Source organism: Delphinus delphis, chromosome 20, assembly GCF_949987515.2.
Source record: "Delphinus delphis chromosome 20, mDelDel1.2, whole genome shotgun sequence".
Classification (NCBI taxonomy): Eukaryota; Metazoa; Chordata; class Mammalia; order Artiodactyla; family Delphinidae; genus Delphinus; species Delphinus delphis.
The window spans coordinates 4797192-4820605 of record NC_082702.1 but is presented as its reverse complement, the minus strand read 5'-3'; the positions used below and the strand labels follow the sequence as shown (position 1 = coordinate 4820605).

General features: G+C 43.8%; 1 protein-coding gene across 1 annotated transcript in view; it reads right to left on the bottom strand.

Moving 5' to 3' along the window:
* LOC132415977 (zinc finger protein 160-like) overlaps positions 1-23414 on the bottom strand; it is a 53264-nt gene that overhangs the window by 16127 nt on the left and 13723 nt on the right. Inside the window, 4 exon segments of the mRNA XM_069540259.1 lie at positions 3242-3368; positions 4850-4925; positions 19611-19731; positions 20874-22556. Coding sequence (XP_069396360.1) covers positions 3242-3368; positions 4850-4925; positions 19611-19731; positions 20874-22556 — 2007 coding nt within the window.

Here is a 23414-nt window from a genome sequence, read left to right as displayed (position 1 = left end):
GGGACAACGGGGACCAGGTGCACTTTATATGAAGCTAATGAAAGGAAAATGGGGAACAAGACGGTCTTCTAGTGTTCACTCAAGAATGCAATTTCCAGAAGAGGGACTGGGAGTTTGGGATTAGCAGATGCAAACTATTACATATGTGTATGAATGAATCACTTTGCTGTACACCAGAAACTAACACAACATTGTAAATCAATTATACTCCAATATAAAATAAACTAAAAAAAGAAAAGGAATGGAGTTTCCAGAACGTTAGAAGTTTTGCAGGAAATACAGGTGTCAGAAACAACAGTGGAGAAGTTCATAAAGTGCAAGAAATGGGCTAAATTTTCTATAAAACACAACGCATATATAAGCATTAATTCACTATATCAACATGGACATTATGAACCTAGACAGGGAGCATGATTATTAGAATATCACAGTCATGCCCCAAAATAAAAACTCAGTGAAATTTATATAAAATTCAACAAATTATGTACAGAAAATTGAAAACATACAATAGAAAAAGCAATGCATTTTATATAACAAATTATGGCAAGGCAATCAAATGGTATTCCCGGGATTAAGAGAGTGACAATAAAAATACACATATTCTCAAGATATTAAAAATCTCAACTTAAAAATTGTAATAAATTTAATATTTGGTACTCAGGTGAAAAGAAGTAGAAGGAATTAATGAGACTATGTTTTCAAAATATTCTGGACTAAGTGTAGGATTTAGGGAAACAGCTGCTGAGCCATACCCCCAACTCTAAAGGAGGAAATACTGTAATATATAGAAAACAATATCCACTCCCTAATCCCCCCCTCCCACACACTGCAAATATGAAACAGAGAACACAAAGAGTAGCAGCGGCTTAAACACAACAAATTACGGTACTTCACTGAAGGTATCATTCAGCTTCATAAGTTCCCTCACTAAATTGCTTCAAAATAACGTGTTGAGGTAGAATGAACAATGGCACACACAGAGGATAAAAAATGTGGTATGGACAATAGTTTAGTCAACAGCCTCAGAGATATGAGCATATGATCTTCATAACAAATGTTCCCAGCAGAAATTCGTGTGTTATTTATTGTGGCACAAAGGGGATGGTCATTCGCATATGTGAACACCATTGTCACAGTGTCCTTGAGAGATGCTTTCATGACACTCCTCCAAACTGGAAAGATTCCTGAAAACACTTATCAGTCAGGCTCTCCTGATACTTTCCACCTCAGTATCCTGGGACATGCTGACCACTCTACTGAGTAGCTTCAAGTGGTGCTTCTTATGTAGCAGGATAACGTCGCAAGATATGAGTGACAGTATTCTCCATCAAGAATTTTGTTACCAAGGAAACCCGCTCCACAGGAGAATCCACCAAAAATCGTCCGTTACTTAAAGGTGGATGACCACGGCAAAAAAATAGGATAAAATTTCAGACCCTAGGACTGTGTATTTCAGAAGCAAGTTTCAGGGGCAAATTCATGCAAACTTAAGAGAATATGAAATCTGGAAGAGTCTATATTACCCAACTAGATAGAGTAGTGCAAGAGGCAGGAAGATACAAGATGTGGGGTCAGATATTGTAGGATCTTGAGAAGGGACCATGTGCTCTATCCACAGATGCCAAGCTAAGAGCCTGAAAGACTGGCATATGCTCCTCATGTAGGACTGGGGATTAAAAAGATATCTCTGTCCACCGTCTTTACAGTATTCCTAAGTAACAATCACAGATGATCCAACCCACCTCCCGTTACACACCCCCAAGCTGTGTGACAAAAATAGAACAGGGGCTTCCCTGGTGGTGCAGTGGTTGAGAATCTGCCTGCCAATGCAGGGGACACAGGTTCGAGCCCTGGTCTGGGAAGATCCCACACGCCGCGGAGCAACTGGGCCCGTGAGCCACAGCTACTGAGCCTGCGCGTCTGGAGCCTGTGCTCCGCAACAAGAGAGGCCGCGACAGTGAGAGGCCCGCGCACCGCAATGAAGAGTGGCCCCCGCTCACCGCAACTAGAGAAAGCCCTCGCACAGAAATGAAGACCCAACACAGCCAAAATAAATTTAAAAAAAAAAGAACAGGAGGAAGGGTGGAGGGATTTGAACAGGCAGGCAGGGCTTGAGACAGCCCCATGCAGGTTCTGGGGTGACAGATGGAATCGAAGAGCAGCCAGTGTTTTCTCATCTCTTGATTAGGTCTCCTAAGTACAGCAAATGGAGATGGAACTGGGAAAGGTCCAGGGGTTAGGACTGTGGAGGTGTCAGCTCTGATCCATATGGACTAAGAACTAAGCGTCTGATGGAATCAAGAACAGAACGAGAGACCAAGGGGAAAAGAGACCCCTTTCAAACATCCCGTCCCACGCTCCTCAAGGAGCCAAAGAGTTCACAGGAGCCAGATGACGGGGTGTAGATCATGGTAAAAATCTGCCTTTGTCTGTTTTGGAGCTGCAGCACCCCTGAAGGATGAAAAGACACATTTTACATGTTGAAGGACAGAGTGGTAAGTTAGGGAGGAGAAAAATTTCCTCTGAGAGTTCACAAGAAATAAACTTCTGTTTTCCCATAGAACTCTCCCACTTAAGGAAAGTTTCCCAAACACTATTAATGGTGAGGTTTCCTCTCTGCTCTTCTGAGCTCCGACCTGTGTTGGCACCTCTGATACGTTCCCATTCATTTGATTTTTTGCTATTTTTCACTTCACTCTGCAGAGCCCAGAGCTCTTTCCCTTGCTCCAAAATGGAGACAATATTCACAACAGAAACAGAAATTCGTACTCATAAAAAGAACGGAACATGGTGTCCTGTGGTGTTTCCAGAATCCCAGTTCCTTGTTCAGCTGAGGAGTGAGGACATTACACATGGGTCTGGAGAAACATTTCACAAATTCATCCACCGCCTCCTTCTGAATACACAGGCAACAGTATAATATGCAGACATCTAGCTCTCTTCCTAGAACTACTGAATCAAAAGCACAGGGGTAGAAAACAAGAAATTTGATATATTAAGGGTTTGCCATTGGGCTTTGTAAATACTGAAGCTCTGGAACAACTAGTATATCATGAAATGGGCAGATTCCTGAAGAAAAGCAATTTTAAACTCCTGATGTCGAATCATAAAGCTTTTCATGTCTGAGTCAACGGGGCTTTCAGGTCAGTCAAGCAAAACAGGGCCTCCCAAGAGGCACACAAGGGAAAATGCAAATATACACAAGGGCAGATCCCAACTTCTAGAGAGAAGTTATCCTCACCCAGGGAGAGCAGGTTCCCGTAGGTCTCCAACATCACGTCCCTGTACAAGGCCCTCTGAGCAGGGTCCAGGCATTCCCACTCTTCCCGAGAGAACGTGATGGCCACATCCTCAAAGGTCACCTGTCCCTGAAACAAAAGATACATCTCACCAAGGGGCCACGAGGAGAGTTCTTACCGTCACATAAAAGGAGAAGAGAGAGGATCAAGCGGGTTGAAGACTGCGTTCTGACAGATGTGAGTAAAGGCATTTTGAGCAAGTTATATGCCTGAAATTTTAGTTTCTTTGCTTCCACAAAAGATTACGATATCCTCCGAGTCAGTGTGGATTACTGGTTTTTGTGGATGATACACGAAATATACAAGTAAAAATGCAACACGGGTTGTCTACACAGGAGTGTCAGATGTTACGTTCCACACATTGAGGGTATTTGGTATGCAGATGAGCTAGGACATGAGTGGTGTCTTCAGAGGCGACTCCACAGTGGCTTTACCGAGAGATCAGGATCTTAAAATTGTGATGAGGATAACAAAGAACAATGATGAAACGCATGTGAACACGTCCTATGTGCTAAGCATCACGCTTGAGACTTGACATATATTAACTTGTTATCGACATAATAGCTCATTAGAGAAAGACCTGTTCTCACTTTACAGAGGAGAAAACTGTGTCACAGACACTCTAAGAAACTCGCCTCAGATCAAATAGCTAAGAAATGACACAGCGAGCACCTGAACTCAGGTGGTCGGCCCCTAATCAAACCTAAACAATCAAACAGTTAAGTACAGCATGAAAAGTACCCTGACAGAGGGCTCCCTGAAAAACCCTGAAACGTAAAAGGAGAACAACGTGCAAATGCATAAAAAACCATATATAAATACATACGTGTCTACACATAATGTTACCATTTTTGCTACTATTTAAATTATTAATGGGATAGTGTAAAAGAGGATTAGCATGTAATTTCAACTGCTAAAAAAATATAAAATTTATAAAATGACATTTTATAAAAGCCATGGACTTTCACATCCATGCACTAATGCACACACATGTAGACACACCATTCACTAAAATGAGAGCAGCTGTCTCAACATATTTTGGATGGTTTTTTAAATGATCATTTTGATCAATGTATTTCAACATCTCTGGGACAATGAAAATGTACTAAGTGTACTTAATTTAGTTTGTCAACATTATTCTATAGTAGGTTAGTAAAAAACAGATACAAACATGAAGAAATATATAATGCTTTAATGTCTGTAAAATACATATACTCAAAAATACAAATATAATTTTATCCATTTAAATTTAGATATGTAGCTATTAAAAAAAGCCAAACCAAGTTTGTTTATTCCAGTAATAAAATACTGATTCAAAATTGGAAGGGTTATTAGTGGTGCACATTAATTTAACAGATTAAGGAAAGAAATTATCAAAATAGTAGAGTTGAAAAATTCTTGGATAATTAAAAATCATGACAAAAAGAATGCTAAAAAAAAAACAACCAAACTTTTATTGAGCAAACTGAAGCATCAGAGAAGACTGGCAAGTCCGAAGAAGGGCATTTTGGAAGGACAGACAAAATAAGCAATTGACAATACGACTTTACCTGATTCACAGCCATTCCTGACTCCTTTTCTTTCCTCTCCCTCCTCTTCTGGGCTTCTTCCTCAGACAACATGAGTCTTTAGAGGTTGACCTTGAAAGTTGGAAAGATGCTGTTTAATGCTTAGAATCAACACACCCCCTTCCTGAGTCACCACCACACACACAGGGAAGCCCTCAGCATGTGGAACAGACGGTCCTCTGCTGCCCACTGTCCCAGGAGGGACTCAGGACAGTAACTCCCACACAGAGTCCAACAGGTGAGTTTCCCACCCTTTCTTCAGATCAGGCTCCCCTCCTGGTGAGGCCCTCACGTACCCAGCAGCAGCGGGCACCTCAGCTGGACCCGACGATCCCCTGCAGGTCACAGACCAGCCCTGATCCATCCCCACGCAGAGCAGAGCCCTCACCCTCAGCCCAGATCTCAGCCCTCAGGAACGGGGGGACCCAGAGTCCTGATGCTCAGTGACGCATCCAGATTGGAATCACCTGGGGCAACATAAATATTATCGAGCTTTGGTCCCACACTGACTACATGAAGAGGGTACCTGGTCAGAGGGTACCTGGAGCAACATAAATATTATCGAGCTTTGGTCCCACACTGACTACATGAAGAGGGTACCTGGTCAGAGGGTACCTGGAGCAACATAAATATTATCGAGCTTTGGTCCCACACTGACTACATGAAGAGGGCACCTGGTCAGAGGGTACAAAGCACGTCTATGCATAAAGCCGCATCGATCTGATGGGGAGCCTGGGTTGAGCACCACTCACAGGAGGCAGGCCCAGCACAGCCCCCACTTTCTTATTCTTTCCCAGCTTTACTGAGGTGTAACTGACGAATTAAAATGATGTAAATGTAAGGTATACAAAGTGATCCTCTGACAGATGTGTATACTGTGAATAATTATCACAATCAAGTAATTACAGTTCCATCAACCCACAATTACCATTTTGTGTCTGTGTGGTGAGAACACTTATTTATATTTATTTATATTTATTCTCTCTGCAAAGTTCAAGCATATAGAAATACACTACAATTAACTACAGTCAGCATGCTGCACACTAGCTCCCCAGAACTTACTCATTTTACAACTGCAAGTTTACCCCTTTGACCAAAATCTCCCCATTTTCACCAACTCCCAGACCTCGGTAACCACCATTCTACTCTCTGGTTCTATGAGTTTAACTTTTTCAGTTTCCACACATTAGCGAGATCAGACAGTATGTCTTTCTAGGTCTGGCTTAGTTTACTCAGCAGAATGTTCTCCATGTTCATCCACGGTGTCGTAAACGGCAGGACCCTTCATTTTTACGGCTGAATAATAATAGTTCACGGTATGTATGTAACACATTTTTGTTACGCATTTGTCTGCCACCAGACCTTTGTGTTGTTTCTACATCTTAGCTGCTATGACTAATGCAGGAATGCTCACAGGAGTGCAGCTATCTCCTTCCAAATACTGATTTTGTCTCCTTTGCATCAACAGCCAGAATGGCCTTGCTAGGCGGTCTGCCTGACCTATTTTCAAGTTTTGAAGAAACCTCCACACTGAGTTCCACAACTGCTGTACCATTTACATTCCCACCAACAGTGTAGGAGGGTTCCCTTTTATCCTCACCCTTGCCAATACTTGTTATCTCTTATCCACTGGCTAACAGCCATTCTGAAAGGTGTGACACCTCCTTGTGGGTCTGCTCTCCCCTGAGGCCTGGTTCTCACCAGGACTCAGCCAGTGGAAGGGGAAGAAGCAGAAGGAAACATGCAGGGCAGGCGTTATGGACCAGAGGTGGGGGTGAGGGAGTGGCTGGCATGTTAAATGGGAGGGGGGTGGTCAGAGAAGGCTCCACTCAGACGCTGACATCAGACCACAGACCTGGCGGAGGAAGCGTGTTTGCCACCTGGGTCTGAGGGACAGCCCCTGTGAGGGCCCTGGGACAGCAGGAACCTTGACCCCAGGAAAAGGAAGGAGCCTTGGGTGGCTACAGCAGGGTGAGGAGGTGGGCAGGAGGGGAGGTCAGAGAGGCACCGGGGGAAGCTGATGATGAAGGGCCTTGGTCTCCAAGCATTTTTCTTCCATAAGAAAAAAAGAATTTTAGCAACCACGTATTCCATCACTCGTTTTAAGTAAACATCTGATAGTTTTGTATCTTACATTTTAGAACAATTACACATAATGTAGTGTTTTATATATTTTATATACATACCAAAATGTTCATCAGAGCCCCAGGAAGGATGGTGTCGCCCTTAAGCAAGATGTGTTAGACGGCAGGGGGAACACGGTCAGGGATCTCAAGGAGTCAGTTTCAGACAAATTAAGGCGGAGATGCCTGTTAGATGTCCCAGCAGAGATGTCGAGGAGACAGCTGGACACAGGATTCCAGACTTTAAGGGAGAGATGTGGGCTTGAGAGGGCAAACTGGGAGACGGGCAAGTGGTGTTGAAAACTCATGAGAAGAGATGATGGGGAAAGGCAGCGGATGTAGACAAGAGAAGAGGTTCAACGACTAAAACTTTTGGAGGCTGCCACGTTCAGAAACCAGGGTGTTCAGAAAAATTCATCAGAGGACAGAAAGAAGGGAACAGGGAAGTGAGAAGAAAATTGAAGCAAACGGACTTTTAAAGGTTAAATCAGTCTTTCAAGAAAATCAGTCTTTCAAGGAAGAAGGAGTGATCCAGTGCGCAACATGCTGCCGATACAACAAGCAAGATGAGAAGAGGAAATAAATTATTCGATTGAGCGATGAGGTCATTGGTGACTCTGGAAAAGAAAGTATCAGTAGATGGTGGATGTGAAAGCTTGATTGGGTGGGGTTCACAGGGTAACTAGAGGCAAGAATTGAAGACAAAGAACATAAATAAGTTTGTAGTATATTGTGCTCTGAAATGGAGCATAGAGAAAAGGTACTTAGTAGTGGGGAAAATGTAGTTAATTAAGAATGTTTTGTTTTTTTGTGGTTTTTTTTGCGGTACACGGGCCCCTCACTGTTGTGGCCTCTCCCGTTGTGGAGCACAGGCTCCGGACACGCAGGCTCAGCGGCCATGGCTCACGGGCCCAGCCGCTCCGCGGCATGTGGGATCTTCCCAGACCGGGGCACGAACCCGTGTCCCCTGCATCGGCAGGCGGACTCTCAACCACTGCACCACCAGGGAAGCCCAAGAATGCTTTGTTTTAAAGATGGTAGAGTGAGCTTCCCTGGTGGCACAGTGGTTGAGAATCCGCCTGCCAATGCAGGGGACACAGGTTCCAGCCCTGGTCCGGGAGGATCCCACATGCCACGAAGCAACTAAGCCTGTGCGCCACAACTACTGAGCCTGCGCTCTAGAGCCCTCGAGCCACAACTATTGAGCCTGCGTGCCGCAACTACTGAAACCCACATGCCTAGAGCCCGTGCTCTGCAACAAGAGAAGCCACTGCAATGAGAAGCCCGAGCATTGCAACAAAGAGTAGCCCCCGCTTGCTGCAACTAGAGAAAGTCTGTGTGCAGCAACGAAGACCCAACACAGCCAAAATAAATAAATTAATTAATTTTTTTAAAAAAAAGAAAGAGTGCTACTTCCAATCGAACATCTTTAAAAAAATAAAGATGGTAGAGTGCATAAAAAGGTTTTGGCGTGTGTGTGTGTGTTGGTCCTCGTGTGTAAGATGGGCAACACCACCATTTGTGTATGCTGATGAAAATAAACCCCTTAAAGTCAAATACATGATGCAGTGGAGGAAGGATGCCATGCGGTCCTGACACAGAGTGAAGTTGGCAACAAGGGCACAATCGCAGGGTCAGCCGCAGCCAGGAGCAGGGACAGACTCTTCACAGTCGACACTGAGGAGACAACACAGGCCCTGAGGCAGATGGGTGAGCCAGTTAGAGGAGATCTCTTCCCTTCGCTCCAGGGGCTCAATGAAGAAGAAACAGGGCCTTTGAGAGAAAAGATGGGAGAGGATGTATTGGACTTATGAGGGCCTGTAAAGGAACGGCATGGAGCAGACACATAGGGGATGTGAGGGAACAGAGCCAGGAATCTGTTGAGTGAGACCAGTCAGTCTGGGGGTGTGCTTTTCTCCAGCTGTGATGAGCCACACGGGGACAGCACAGAGGAGGCACAGCTGGATGTGATGGGGATGCCAGGGAGGGCAAGGAAGTAGAGGGCCACAGGAGAATGAGTGCACACGTCCTTTGCTTTGGGGCATCTGACTTGCACGGCTGTAAGTAAGTGACAGGGTGTGCTTGTCTCCATTATGGAAAAACAGCCTGGATAAGGTGGGGGAGTGTATCCCACTGGCTTATCATTTTACTCGATGCAGACAAAACAAGCCTGGACTATGGTACATACTCCATATGTAGTCAGAAAATTAATGAGAAGAACACAGAGTGAAACTCGTACACCCTCCGGCATGGTCTTCACTTTGGGGGACAGATGTGTGCAGGGATCCTTTGCCCTGGAAAGAGTGAGGAAGGAGCTGACCAGGAACAGCAGAAATGGGTCTAGCCGAGGGTCCTCCATCCAGACAATGCCCCTTACCCTCAACAAGTGCAAAGGGCAAGTGTAAGCTCAACCGGGACCGCAGTGACCTCAACCAAGGGGTAGCTGCCTCAGGCTGAGCAAGACCCATTTCGGAAATTAAAGAGCCTAAAATCAGCAGAAAAAGGAGAGGCCTCCCGGCTGCCTAGACCCCTCGATGGAGAAAAGGTCTCAGTGTCTAGGATTTCTCACTCTGCAATGACATTGGCTTAAAAAAAAAATCACAACCTGGGACTTCCCTGGCAGCCCAGTGGTTAAGACTCTGTCCTTCCAACGCAGGGGGCACAGGTTCGATCCCTGGTCAGGGAAGTAAGATCCCATATGCTGCGGTGGGGCCGGGGGGTGGGAGGGTCACAGCCTGAAATCCTGACTTGATTGGGTTGGTTGGGATTGTGCAAAGCAACAGCAGAAGCACAGCAGGAAGTGGGTGTCTGAACCGAACAGTAGAGGGGAAGCTGGAAGACTTGAGGGAGGCAAGGCACAAAGAGAGAAAACACGTTTCTTCCTCAAGTCACCTACCTGGGAAACCACCAGCACTGCCATTCTAGCGAACACAACAGAGAAACGTGTATGAAGGGCGAGTGTGTGTTGGGTAGGAACACAAGTTCCTTTCTGTCATCTGACCTCATCAGCTCACCCCATTCTACACTCTACTAACTGCTGAGCCCCAGATCCACTGGTGAGTATGAACAGAGCTTTTCCTTCATCCCACTCCTGAGTTTTCCCGCAAATACCAGGGCTGTAACTCCCCAAATGAGGCTCCCCTTCCTGTCTCCAAATTCCCTTCTCAGACCATAGCAGCCCTTCTCATTGGTTCCGCATTTAGTTTAAAATATCTTGCTCATCTGCTCCCCAGCTGCCTTGTGACTGGTGTGTGTGTGTGTGTGTGTGGTGTTTGGGACAGATGTGCAGAGGACAGCAGAGAACCCACCACTGGCCTGGTAGGAGGAAAGTAGAAGCTGCATTTTTCCCAACAATGAGCCTTTGTACTTCAATTCACCTTGGTGTTGACTGCCCCCGATTCCTGGAACAATCCTTCCCCGAGTCATAGGGCGTTATGGCCCCTCTCAAGTTGTGTCCATAGACACATCCCCCACAGGTCCTCCGTATGAAACTTTTCTGCCATCTGCAGCTTAAGACCCAATGTTTCCCTTCTGGAGTCATACAGACTTACGAAGTCTCATGTGGCCCAAGACACTCCCAAGACACCCCATAATGATCCCTTATCCTACTATGAAACCCCACAAAACATTCCAAACCCTAATAACTCATGCATTTAGATGGAACAGTACACATGAAGACCCTCGAGGACCCACTAGACTGAAGACACCACATTTTCATTCAGTGACCTCAGCACAAACACTGTCATCTCCAAAAACTACTACTAAGAGAGGTCTCTCCAGTGATGCACATGTCCCAACAAGACCCCAGCATCTTTGAAGAAAACACTCCAAATTCTCTTACGTATCTTCCAAAATGCTACTGGAACTTTCTTCACCTGCAACTCAAAATATCTCAAAACACAAAAGGTAACCCAGAAAATGATCTCTGAAGGTTTTCCCTGTAATTACTATATGGGATGCATGATGATTCTTGCCTTCCCAAAAGATCCCACAGACGTCACTGAGTGGCGTGGATTCTGTGGGACACCCTCTAGGCACCCGTTAGGACCAACACCCCATCCTCCTACATACAGAGCTCTCCCTGTGGGCTCAGCTCAGGCCTTGATTCTAACAACATCGCAGGAATACATTTCTCTCTGCCAAATCCACTGCCTTCATTCCTCCACAGGTGTGATCATGAGTTACTCGATTAAACCCATGCGTGCAAATCTCAGTCTCCGCATCTGTGTCCCAGGAAACGGGAGCTAAGACACTAGAGCACCCCAAACCATTCCATGCAGCCTGCAACCACCCATCAACCCACTTGCAGATGCTCCAGCCAGAACTGCGGCATCCCTTGGCCAACAGTTCCACACACCCCACGATCCCACAACTCTGCTTGGGACAGGTGCACACACCATTCATTGGGCTCATCTAGAGGCCCACACTTACTTCCGTATCCCTCCGGCAGACACCTACAGGCTCCTCTCCACTTTCTCCATTTTTCCTCCTCTCCTTCACGCATGCCTGAGCAAACAGGGCTGAAAGGCACAGAGACCTATGGGCACAGGATCGCGAGAGGAACACACACAAGCTGCAAACTGAAGGCCACTGGGCATTCAGTATGGAGCTCAAGAAGGTGGTCCTCCTGGAAAAACGCTGAAAGGGGTCAGCTTAGAAATAAGCTCTGGGCAAACGTCTTCATCATGAATAGAGGGGCTCTGTTGGAAGAAGGTTCCAGGTCAATCCAGCCCATTCTTCATCACTTGCAGAGCACAGACAAGAGGTACTTGAGAGGCACATCTACTTAGTAGCTCACAGATCACATAAAAGGGAAGAAAACGCAATACTAGATTGACTGACGGAACTCACTTTCAACTGTTAAAAGATCACTGATATCCTTACCAAGTACTCATTGAAACAGGCCCTCACCCATCCTCTACGTTGCCATCTGTTCTCCCTCATTCTTATTTTCACCTTAGTTTTCCTATTTCTCTGTCAACCGCTCTGTCTCTGCTTCTCCTGATCCCCCTCGCCCACATATTTACCGTGATGTCGACTGAATTAAGATGCCCGCCCAGCGGAAGTGCACATTTTCCAGCGGGGTGGACTTTGAGACCGAAGAACACTGAGCGTCACACGGCTGGTCCAGGTCACCTCCCCCTCTGCGGGGTGAGGGGAAGGGCTGACTAAGAAGCGGAGGCCGGAGGAGCAGAAGGACCGGCCTGAGGAAGACACGAAAAAAGACGGGCGTGGAGGAAGGGGGGTGTCAGGAGAGGGGCGGGCTCTCCAGAATCCCGGGACGGGGGAGAGGACGCGGGCTCTACGGGAGCGGGGCGGCCAGGGCTGCCCTCCAGGGGCCGAGAGGACGAGGCTGTGGTGGAGCGAATCCACCTCAAAGAAGAGGACTTCACAGGGGGGGCGGAGGTCAGTAAAGGATTTTAACCAGGAAAACGCAGCGAAAAGAAAAGCCAAAGGAACGAACTAGCCTCAAAGCCATTTCAAACCCAGAGGGAAACGACCCCTGCCCTGTGACGGCGACGTCTGTACTCACTTGGGGCGGAGGGGCAGGTGCGGTAATTTTAAGGTCCGTAGTGACTCCCACACCCAGAGGATGGGTTGAGGTGGGGGTTGTTAAGCGCAAATTTACACTAGAAAGAAGAAACTTACGCTCCGCCTGTGACCTTCGCTCCGCGCTCTCCGCTTCCGGGTCCGTTGACAACTGCGCACGCGCAGAGTTGAGCGGCGGGGGCGGGGCCTGGGCGGAGCGCTACCGCGAGCGGCGGGGCGTGGGGCCCGGGTCTGCACCGCCCCAGGAGAAGGCGGGGAAGGGTGCGTCCCTCCGCCTAGCTGCGAAGGCGTAGCTTTCGGCTTTAGGAATACTTGGGTGTCTTTTGCGTTTTATGATGCAGCGTTGTTCCCTGCCTGGATTAAGTTACTGTCTCTAACCGTAAAGCTTACTGTTGTGTGAAACACTTATGATGTTAATAAGATGTTTTCCTCATAACAAGTTGAAAACGGTTTAAGTCAAAAGCTATTTGTGCCAGTGAGTTGCGCCCCAGTCCTGCTAGTGAGGCTGAAGCAATTCAGTGGTGAGGGATCGCTGGTTGGATCCAGGAACATTTCCTGCAATTGGATTTAATTTAAGCAGTTTAAGTAAACCAGAGCTGGAGTTGTCTGTGTAGCGATGCTGACTAGAATGTGACATACAAAACTCTGCCTCTGAATAATGCCATTTGCAGTAACATGGATGGACCTAAAGATTATCATACTAAGTGAAGTAAGTCAGAAACAAAGACAAATTTCATATGATATCAATTATATGTGGAATCTTAAAAAAAAATGATACAAATGAACTTATTTACAAAACAGAAACAGACTCACAGACTTAGAGAAAGAACTTATGGTTACCGGGGAGAAAGGGTAGGGGGAGTTTGGGGTTGACATGTACATACTGCTATATATAAAATAGATAACCAACAAGGACCTACTGTATAGCACAGGAAACTCTGCTCAATATTCTGTATTAACTTAATGGGAAAATAATTTTAAAAAGAATAGATACATGTATTTGTATAACTGAATCACTTTGCTGTACACCTGAAACTAACAACATTGTTAATCAACTACACTCCAATATAAAATAAAAATTTTTTAAAATTTAAAAATAAAAATACTTGTTTCAGAAAAAAACCCCAACAAAAACCAAAACCAAAACCAAAACTCTGCCTCTGTAGATTCAGCCACTTCATACTGACACCCTACTTGACAGCATTTCCGTTTCTATTCCCTGTTCTCGCAGGAGGCCAACTGGACACTGTGCTCAGTTCCAGAGATTCATAGGGACAAGACTGATAAAAGCAGTTTTCACATATTGAGATATAGGGAAGTCATTCTGGCTTATACATGAGTTAGCTTGAATTTAACATTAAATAAAATAGCCTGTTTGTGGCCTAGCAAACATACATTGTACATCTGCTTTAATTATTAAAGAAAAGGGCACATTGACCAGAACTAAAGAGTGTTCATGCTAAAAATAAAGATTAAATGCCTCTCTTCTTGGGATGCAGATGCTGGCTCTCCTTTGATGATAAGACTCCTTGGTCTTCCCTGGTGGCACAGTGGTTGGGAGTCCGCCTGCCAATGCAGGGGACACGGGTTCGTGCCCCGGTCCAGGAAGATCCCACATGCCGCAGAGCGGCTGGGCACGTGAGCCATGGCCACTGAGCCTGCGCGTCCGGAGCCTGTGCTCTGCAACGGGAGAGGCCACAACAGTGAGAGGCCCGCGTACCGCAAAAAAAAAAAAAAAAGACTCCTTTCCCAAGTGCCAAGGCTATGCTTGCTGACTTGCTGGAGTACTGCTGATTTGTTCTTTTTTTTTTTTTTTTTTTTGAAACCCGTAGAAATGTAACCCTGACTTTTTTAATGTTCTTTGTCCTGACAAGATGTAAAAGTGTGGCAGAAAACCCTGCTTCTCTGAAGCAGTTTCTGAGTAATCTGGGAAGCAGGCTCTGGGCTAGTCCTCAGTTTGGCTCAAATAAACGTCATTTCTATTCTTATTATTGATTGTTTACTGATTATTTTCGTCGACAAGATTTTCCAGTCTGAGACTGGAGGCCTGAGGCATGTGATAATTTAGGTTGGTAACCATTGCTTTTAAAATAGGGATATTTTGTTACAATTAAATTATAAATTGCATTGTTTTCTTTTTGCTAAAGTGTTTTAATTATTTGCCTTTTTAAAACCAACTCTTGGGGACTCTCCTGGCGGTCCAGTGGTTAAGACTCTGCGGTTCCACTGCAGGGGCGTGGGTTTGATCCCTGGTCGGGGAACTGAGATCTTGCATGCCGCGTGGCGTAGCCAAAACAAACAAATAAAACAAACTCTTTCCCCGAGTTTTATTGAGATATAATTGATATACTTCATTGTATAAGGTTAAGGTGTATAGCATAACGGTTTGACTTACATATATTGTGACATAATTATTGCAATAAGTTTAATCAGCACCCGTCATCTCATATAGATACAATAAAAAGAGAAGGCACAAAAGAAATGTCTTTTTCATTTTTTTTTTTTTGCGATACGCGGGCCTCTCACTGTTGTGGCCTCTCCCGTTGCGGAGCACAGGCTCTGGACGCGCAGGCTCAGTGGCCATGGCTCACGGGCCCAGCCGCTCCGCGGCATGTGGGATCTTCCCAGACCGGGGCACGAACCCGTGTCCCCTGCATCGGCAGGCGGACTCTCAACCACTGTGCCACCAGGGAAGCCCTCTTTTTCATTTTTGATGGGAACTGCATTTGTCTTTATAACAGTTATAAATATTGTGATGGATTACCTTCAAATATCTTTCAGAAAAACTTGTTTACATCCTAATATGCTTAAGTCAATAATATCTAAATGTAATTTCATAGTATCTGTATGTTCATTTTGAGAATATTAGAAAGTTTACTTTTAATTTTAAAATTGTGATATATGTTAGCTCTTTTCCGTGTTTTCCATTTCTGCACGTTCTGTCAGGTGTGGATGACAAACCCTGTAAATATATAGTCTTGAGAAGACTTTGGGATTTATTTTCACCTAAAGAATAATCAATTTTGCAATATATGTAAGGCATTTAGTAAGGAGGTATAGTCTTTTTAATATGAACCCTAAAGAAAGTAAACATGAAATAATTCATTTCTATTATGGTTTATCACAGGGTATGAATATATTTCCCTGAGTTATACAGTAGGACCTTGTTGTTTATCCATTCTATATATAATAGTTCGCATCTGCTAATCCCAAACTCCCACTCCATCCCTCCCCTAATCCCCTCCCCCTTGACAAACACAAGTCTGTCCTCTATGTCTGTGAGTCTGTTAGAAATACTCTATGTGAGTAAAACTATAAAACATTCCTGAAATATATGAAAGTAGGTATAAACAAATGAAAATTGGCATCTTGTTCTTGGTTGGAAAAACTCAATATTACAAAAAGATCAATTCTCCTTAAGCTAATTAAAAACTACTGCCTCCCTGTATAGACAACTTTAGCTAGTTTTGGAGCTAGCAACGTTATTGCAAAAATCTTACAGAATGAAGAGCAAATAAGAAGAGCCACAAAAACTCTAGAAATGAATCAAAATGAGGGAGGCTATCTCTAGGGGATATGATTATTCATGAGTAGACTGACAGATCAGTGCAGCTAAAATTTATGCCAAAATGCATAAGAAAAGTTAATAAGCAGCAAAACTACAGCGGGGCTATCATTAATACTTTATATTTGGGAAATGGAGATTCCTACAAAAATGACAATAGGTTGGGACTTCCCTGGTGGCGCAGTGGTTAACAATCCGCCTGCCAGTGCAGGGGACACGGGTTCGAGCCCTGGTTCGGGAAAATGCCACATGCCACGGAGCAACTAAGCCTGTGCACCACAGCTACTGAGCCTGCGTTCTAGAGCCCGAGAGCCACACCTACTAAGCCCACGTGCCACAACTACTGAAGCCCGCACGCCTAGAGCCCGTGCTCCACAACAAAAGAAGCCACGGCAATGAGAAGCCCGCTCACCGCAACTAAAGAAAGCCCACATGCAGCAACGAAGACCCAACGCAGCCAAAAATAAATAAATAAAATAAATAAATGAAAAAGAATTTTTTTTTGAAAAAGAAATTTTGAGCTAGTTTGTTACATTTACAAATATTTGATTTGTAAGCACTTACTTGTAAGTCAATTCAGTAGAGCTCCTTTAGAAGTTAATTTTAATAACACGATCTGGAGTTAGGGACATATCACATTTATTATGTATAGATAGACATACATTCATCCAGATAGACGCAGAGATCTTTTTGTTTTTTTTGTTTTTGTTTTGGCCACGCTGCACAACATGTGGGATCTTAGTTCCCCGACCAGGGATTGAACCGGGGCCCATTGCAGTGGAAGCACAGGGTCTTAACCATTGGACTGCCAAGAAAGTCCCCTACACTGAGATCTGAGTTTTCCTGCTTCAGTTTAAAAGTCCTTCCCCCTCCCCACTCCTTTGTTCTTTTCCAGCTTTAAATTCTACTAACTGACCCAAGGCTGTAGGTCAGGCAACGTGGGCTACATTTCAAGGATATGGTAAGAGTTGTAAATTTTAAGCTTTCTCCTGGGAATACTTGTTCTCCCAAGGTCAGAATTGAAAAGATTAAACCAGCTTTCTCTACAGTTTTGGAGTGTCAGTAGAGTGCCATCCTGGCCCTTTAAAAGTTAAATGCTTGCAAGTATTGGCTTTGTTCCAACTGCACACGAAGCTGGCCAGAGTTCCAGTGAGTGGCTGTTGACTAGGGAGCTGTTCAGCCTTTGAAGTGCAGTTTCTCTTCATTACTTTGGGAGCCTAATTCAGATATAATCTGAACAACTTTCTGAGGGCACTGTGATGGATCGCATGCGTGCTGCTCCTGAGTCCAGCTCCCCAAGAGGTTACTCTTGGGTCGGTTCGAGCCTCTTACATGTCTCGGTTTCTCCCTCCAGCAAAAACTGCTGTGCCCCTCGGCGGCGAGCAGAATTTACTTACTGGTTGTAGTGGGGTCCCTTGTAGGACCCCAGCACATCTAAAGGATTGATCCTCAGATATGTCCACTAGGTTCTCAATCACCTGAGAAGGCCTTGTGGCTGGAAGGAGTAAGCGTTCCTTTCTCTGTCTCTCATTCTACTATCAAATGGTTTGTTCAGATTATATATAATCTTTTTAATTTAAGCCAAATTAAAAAAAAGACCAGCCAACCCAATTCACTCCAAAGTTCCCCCTCCAGGTCCCTGCCTAGGGAATGTACCATACTCCCTCTTAGGACTTCAAGTCCCAAGAAAAAAACAGCTTGAATAAAATTCAGGATATCATGTAAAGCAATGATGTCTGAATATCAGGAGAAATCACCAAAGCAGCTGAGGAGTACCGAGAAGTGGATGCGTCTCAAAGGACCCATGCTGGTACCAAGCATCGGTTTGGGGTAGACTCCAGGTGTCCTCTGATAGGTGTCTCTGGTATCATACTGAGTACAACAAGAAAATGTCAACAAAAATTCAATTAAGAATCAAGGAGAGGGCTTCCCTGGCGGCGCATGGGTTGAGAGTCCGCCTGCCGATGCAGGGGACACGGGTTCGTGCCCCGGTCTGGGAAGATCCCACATGCCGCGGAGCGGCTGGGCCCGTGAGCCATGGCCGCTGAGCCTGCGCGTCCGGAGCCTGTGCTCTGCAACGGGAGAGGCCGCAACAGTGAGAGGCCCGCGTACCGCAAAAAAAAAAAAAAAAAAAAAAATCAAGGAGAAAAAAGGGAATTTTATTTGAGCCAAACTGAGGATTCTAACTTGGGAGACACACTCTCATAAAGCTCTGAGAACTGTTCTGCCTGTTGGAAATCAAAGGCACAGTTGGATTCATTTTCAAGACAAAGGATCGTTCATCAAAATGACATACTGATAATTTTTCAAAAAGTTCACCAAGGATACATATCCAGGTTAGTACATACAGAGCGAGCAGCAAGTCACCATGACCTCCTACAGAGTTGGGAAAGAACTGTATTCTTTTAAGAAGTTAAATCACCAGTGTCAGAAGAAAAAAATAAATTGATCTTCATGGTCGAGCAGGCACTCCCACGTTTGAGGAGCTGTGGTTGATGTGTAATGCAGATGCACACTGCACTTTAGGGAGGGAGGAGGTCCAAACAAACACAGAGAGAATTTTATGTTTAATTTTTTCTTGTCTTTCCTTAAAATACAAATTTTATTTCATCAACTCCAAGCACAAAAAAGAGATTATTTTTATCCCTATTTCTGAAATTTTATTTCCTAATATTTTTTATATGCTTACTGTATCTTCATCTCCCGTAAAGGTGCAACCCAGGGGTCTTGTTTTGGCGCACACAAAAAAAGGTATGTAGAAATCTGATCACGTGGTGCATATTTACAAATGGGGAGGTAGGTTTCAGGGGGTTTGAGTCTGAAATTGTACTGCTATGGTATTTTCATTATAGTTACAGAAATAATCTGGGTTACACTATGGAGTTCATAGCTCACATGCAAATTATGAATATACATATATTTCAAAAACTGTTGTTTGAATCTAACATAGAAAGAAATTGTTACAGATGTCATTCAACTTAGAAAGCATGATGATGTGTAATTACTGACCATTTATTATAAAGTGCCCCAATGCAGTGGGATATGCTTGGGTTAACATGATTAAGGGTTGTAAATAAGATTACATTTTACTTATTTGTTGTTGTTTTCCTATTTTTTGGCCACGCCCCAAGAAATGTGGGATCTTAGCTCCCCGACCAGGGATCGAACCCATGCCCCCTGCAGTGTCTTAACCACTGGACCTCCAGGGAAGTCCCAACATGTTACTTATTTGGATGAGTATGATACATTCCAAATAAAATGGTGTCAAAATGCAATTCCAGAGGCCAAATCTGCAGCCTTCACAAGCACACTCTACTCTGGTTCTTTTGATTACTGTCCTCTATAATACTGTGTCTTCAGTCTTCAGTTTCCAAAAATAAGTCTCATTTTTATTATTTTATATATACAGCAGCCATTCCCTTTCAAAAGACAGGGAGACCATTGTTCCCCCTCCCCATTTTTCCTCCCACGTATGCCATCTCTAGTAACCCATCATTCTACTCACATGAAAACCTCGTTCTCACAACATCCTGTCCTGCTCTCGTTCATGATCAGCTGGTAGAGTAGGCCCTTCCTATAATAATCAAGAGAGGCCCTGAGTCCTGTCAACAAATCCAGAGAAGGGGCTGTGACCCCCAAAAGCACAGTAATTTAGAAAACAGTTTTACATTTATATTCTGTCACTCCATACATTTGTGTAGTTTTTCCTCAAAGATGTATAATCTGATATCAAGTGAGGTATGAGTCCTGGCTACAGGCTTTGCCATACTCATTGGTTTTACACGGTATCTCTCCATGATGGAGTCTTTTTTTCCCTTCACTGAAACACAGTTGATACACAATATTTTGTTTCAGGTGTACTACATAATGGTTTAACAATTGCATACATTACAAAATAATCACTTCGGTAAGTCTAGTAGCCATCTGTCCCCATACAGTTATTATTACTGACTATATTATGCTGTATATTACACCCCCGCGCTTTATTATGTAACTGCAGATCTGTACTTCTTAAAGCCCTTCTCCTGTTTCACACACACCTCGAACCCTCCCTCCTACCTTCTGGCAACCATTTATTTGTTCTATGTACGAGTCTATTTTCCTTGTATTTTGTTTTCTAAATTCCACATATAAGTGAAGTCATGTGCTATGCCATTCTCTGACATTTCACCTAGCAAAATACCCTGCAGAGCTATTCATGTTGTTACAAATGCTAAGACTTCATTTTTTCATGGCTAATATTCCATCATGTGTGTGTGTGTGTGTATGTGTATATATGTATCACATTTTCTTTATCCATTCACCTATCAGTGGATATTTAGGTGGCTTTCTTAACTTGGCTATTATAAATAATGATACAACAAACAACAAAGTGCATATATTTTTTTGAATTAGTATTTTTGTTTTCCCTGGAGCAATGGCTGGATCATATATGGCAGTTCTATTTTTAATTTTTTGAGGACCCACCATATAGTTTTCCATAGTAGCTGCACCAATTTACAATCCTACCAACAGTGCACAAGGGTTCCCTTTTCTCCTCATTTTCACCGACACTTGTGGTTTGTTGTCTTTTTGATGACAGCCATCCTGAGAGATGTGAGGTGGTAGCTCACTGTGGTTTCGATTTGGATTTCCCTGATGATTAGGGATGTGCCTCTTTTCACGCACCTGTTGGCCATCTGTGTGTCTTCCTTTTCCATGATGGGAGTCTCTCAGCCTGAGCAAGGCTTGGATACTTGCACAAGTTATGTGTCAATCATTACCTTTTAAGGTTTCTTTTTGCTGTGAATTGTCTGATGATCCCCAAAGCCTGAGCTTTGAATAAAAGCATTGCCACATATGTTAGGTTTATGTTTGTTTTCAGTGTGTATTTTCTGATGCCTAGTAAGGCTTGCAAACTGGGTATAAGCTTTGCCACACTGACTACATTTGTAAGGTTTCTCTCCAGTGTGGATTGTTTTATGTTGAGTAAGATATGAACGCATTGTAAAAGCTTTGCCACACTCATTACATTTGTAAGGTTTCTCTCCAGTGTGAGTTCTCTCGTGACCCCAAAGTTGTGAACGTTGGATGAAAGCCTTATCACAGTCTTTACATTTGTAAGATTTTTCCCCTGTATGAATTCTCTGATGTGCCATAAGGCTTGAACGTTGGGTAAATCCCTTGCCACACACGTTACATTTGTGTGGTTTCTCACCAGTATGAATTCTCTCATGACCCCAAAGTTGTGAAAGTTCAATAAAAGCCTTGCCGCACACATTACATTTGTGGGGTTTCTCCCCAGCATGCATTTTCTGATGCCTAGTAAGGCGTGAAAACTGGGTAAAAGCTCTGCCACACTCATTGCATTTGTAAGGTTTCTCTCCAGTATGGATTGTCTCGTGTTGAGTAAGATTTGATCGCATGGTAAAGGCTCTGCCACACACGATACATTTGTAAGGTTTCTCTCCAGTATGGATCTTCTGATGTTTGTTAAGGCTTGACCGCTCAGCAAAGGCTTTGCCACACTCATTACAATTGTAAGGTTTCTCACCAGTATGCAATTTCTCATGACTCCAAAGGAGTGAATGTTGGATAAAGGCCTTACCACACTCATGACATTTATATGGTTTCTCCCCAGTGTGCATTCTCTGATGATTTGCAAGGTGTGAATTTCGACTAAAGACCTTGCCACATACATGACATTTGTAAGGTTTCTCTCCTGTATGCACTCTCTGATGTGTAGTGAGATTAGAACACTGGTTAAAGGCTTTGCCACACACATTACATCTGTAAGGTTTCTGTCCAGAATGAATTCTCCTGTGATTCCTGAGGTTTGAGCTTTTGCTAAAAGCCTTCCCACAGTCATTACAGCTGTAAGATTTTTCTCGAGTGTGTGTTCTCCTGTGCTGCGCAGGTGGCAACGTGTTTTCCACACTAGGAAGAACTCTGTGAAGTGGTGAAACTGAGGAACCACTGCTGACTGGCTTCTCACCTTGACCGCACGCATACACTTTCTCCTCAGCTGCACATCTCTGCAGCTGAGCCGCCTGAGCCTGCAGCCTCACTCCAGGTCTACTTTCCAAACACTTGAGATCTCTGTTTCTAGCAGCACTGACGTTATTTTTCGTTGTTAACGAACTTCGTATGAATGGCTTGTCGTGCGTGAAATATTCACGTGCATTACTTCTTACAGAAACACTCTGAGGAAAATTAATTAAGGACTTATTATCGTGATCTTCTCCATGAGTGAGATTTTTGTTATGGGTCAAAAGTACTTCTTTGTCATTTCTTGCATCACATCCCCACTCACTCTCACACTCCTGCACATCTGCACAGACTTCCTTGAAGTCAAAATCCTTGATGCCATGGTTGTCATTTCTGTCCAGTATCACTAGATGGTATAATTCTCCTTTAGTAATGTCCTCTCTTGGTGATAACTCCTTGATTGCAAATCCAGCAGAAAGGCTTCCTATTAAATCAGTTGGAAAATAAATATTTTATATTGAATTACATAATTATACAAAAAATGTGTTTAATAACATATGGAAATATATAAGAAAAAAGCTATTTTAAAAAGTCTGTATATCACAATAATAATTAATAAAATGTTTTAGTAACCCATGATAAATCTAGCAGGTAAGTTAATAAGTAACCACAATTATACAAAATAATAGTCTCTGGCATTCTAACGGATTTTTCCATAAAAATCAAAGAAAGAATTTACATTCTAGAAGGAACATATAAAAGGAAAAGTGAAATATATGTTGAGAATCACTGAACTCTGTCTACCTCCTGAGTTCTTCCAAGGATATTAAATATGAAAGGAAACTAAATAGGTCCTGCAGTCAGGACTACAGAGGACTTAGCCCTGATATGTATTAAATGAAAACCAAAAGAGATCAAGGGGAAAGAGGACTCCAGAGAGAGCCATCTCAGTCCCTCTCAAACCAAGGCACCAAAATGGTCAATGGTGTCAGAAAATAGAGTATTGTAGGTCATGACAAAGCTTCTCCTCAGCTCTGAATGAGCTGGAGCATCACGGTGGAGGGGGAGCTTAAGCTTTTATATATCTGAATAACAGAGTGACAAGTTTTAGTGTGGGGGAGGGATTTCCTTTGAGCACCCAAAAGAAACAAACTTGTATTCTTCCACAGATCCTTCCCATTTGAGGAGAATTTCCTAAACAATATTTAATGGAGCAGTTTACTTTGTGCCCACCTGAGCTCACATCTCGATATATTCCCACTTGCCTGGATTTTTCCCTATTTTCACTTTACCCTCCGAAGTCCAGGGCTCTTTCCCTTGTTCTAAAATGGAGGTAATATTC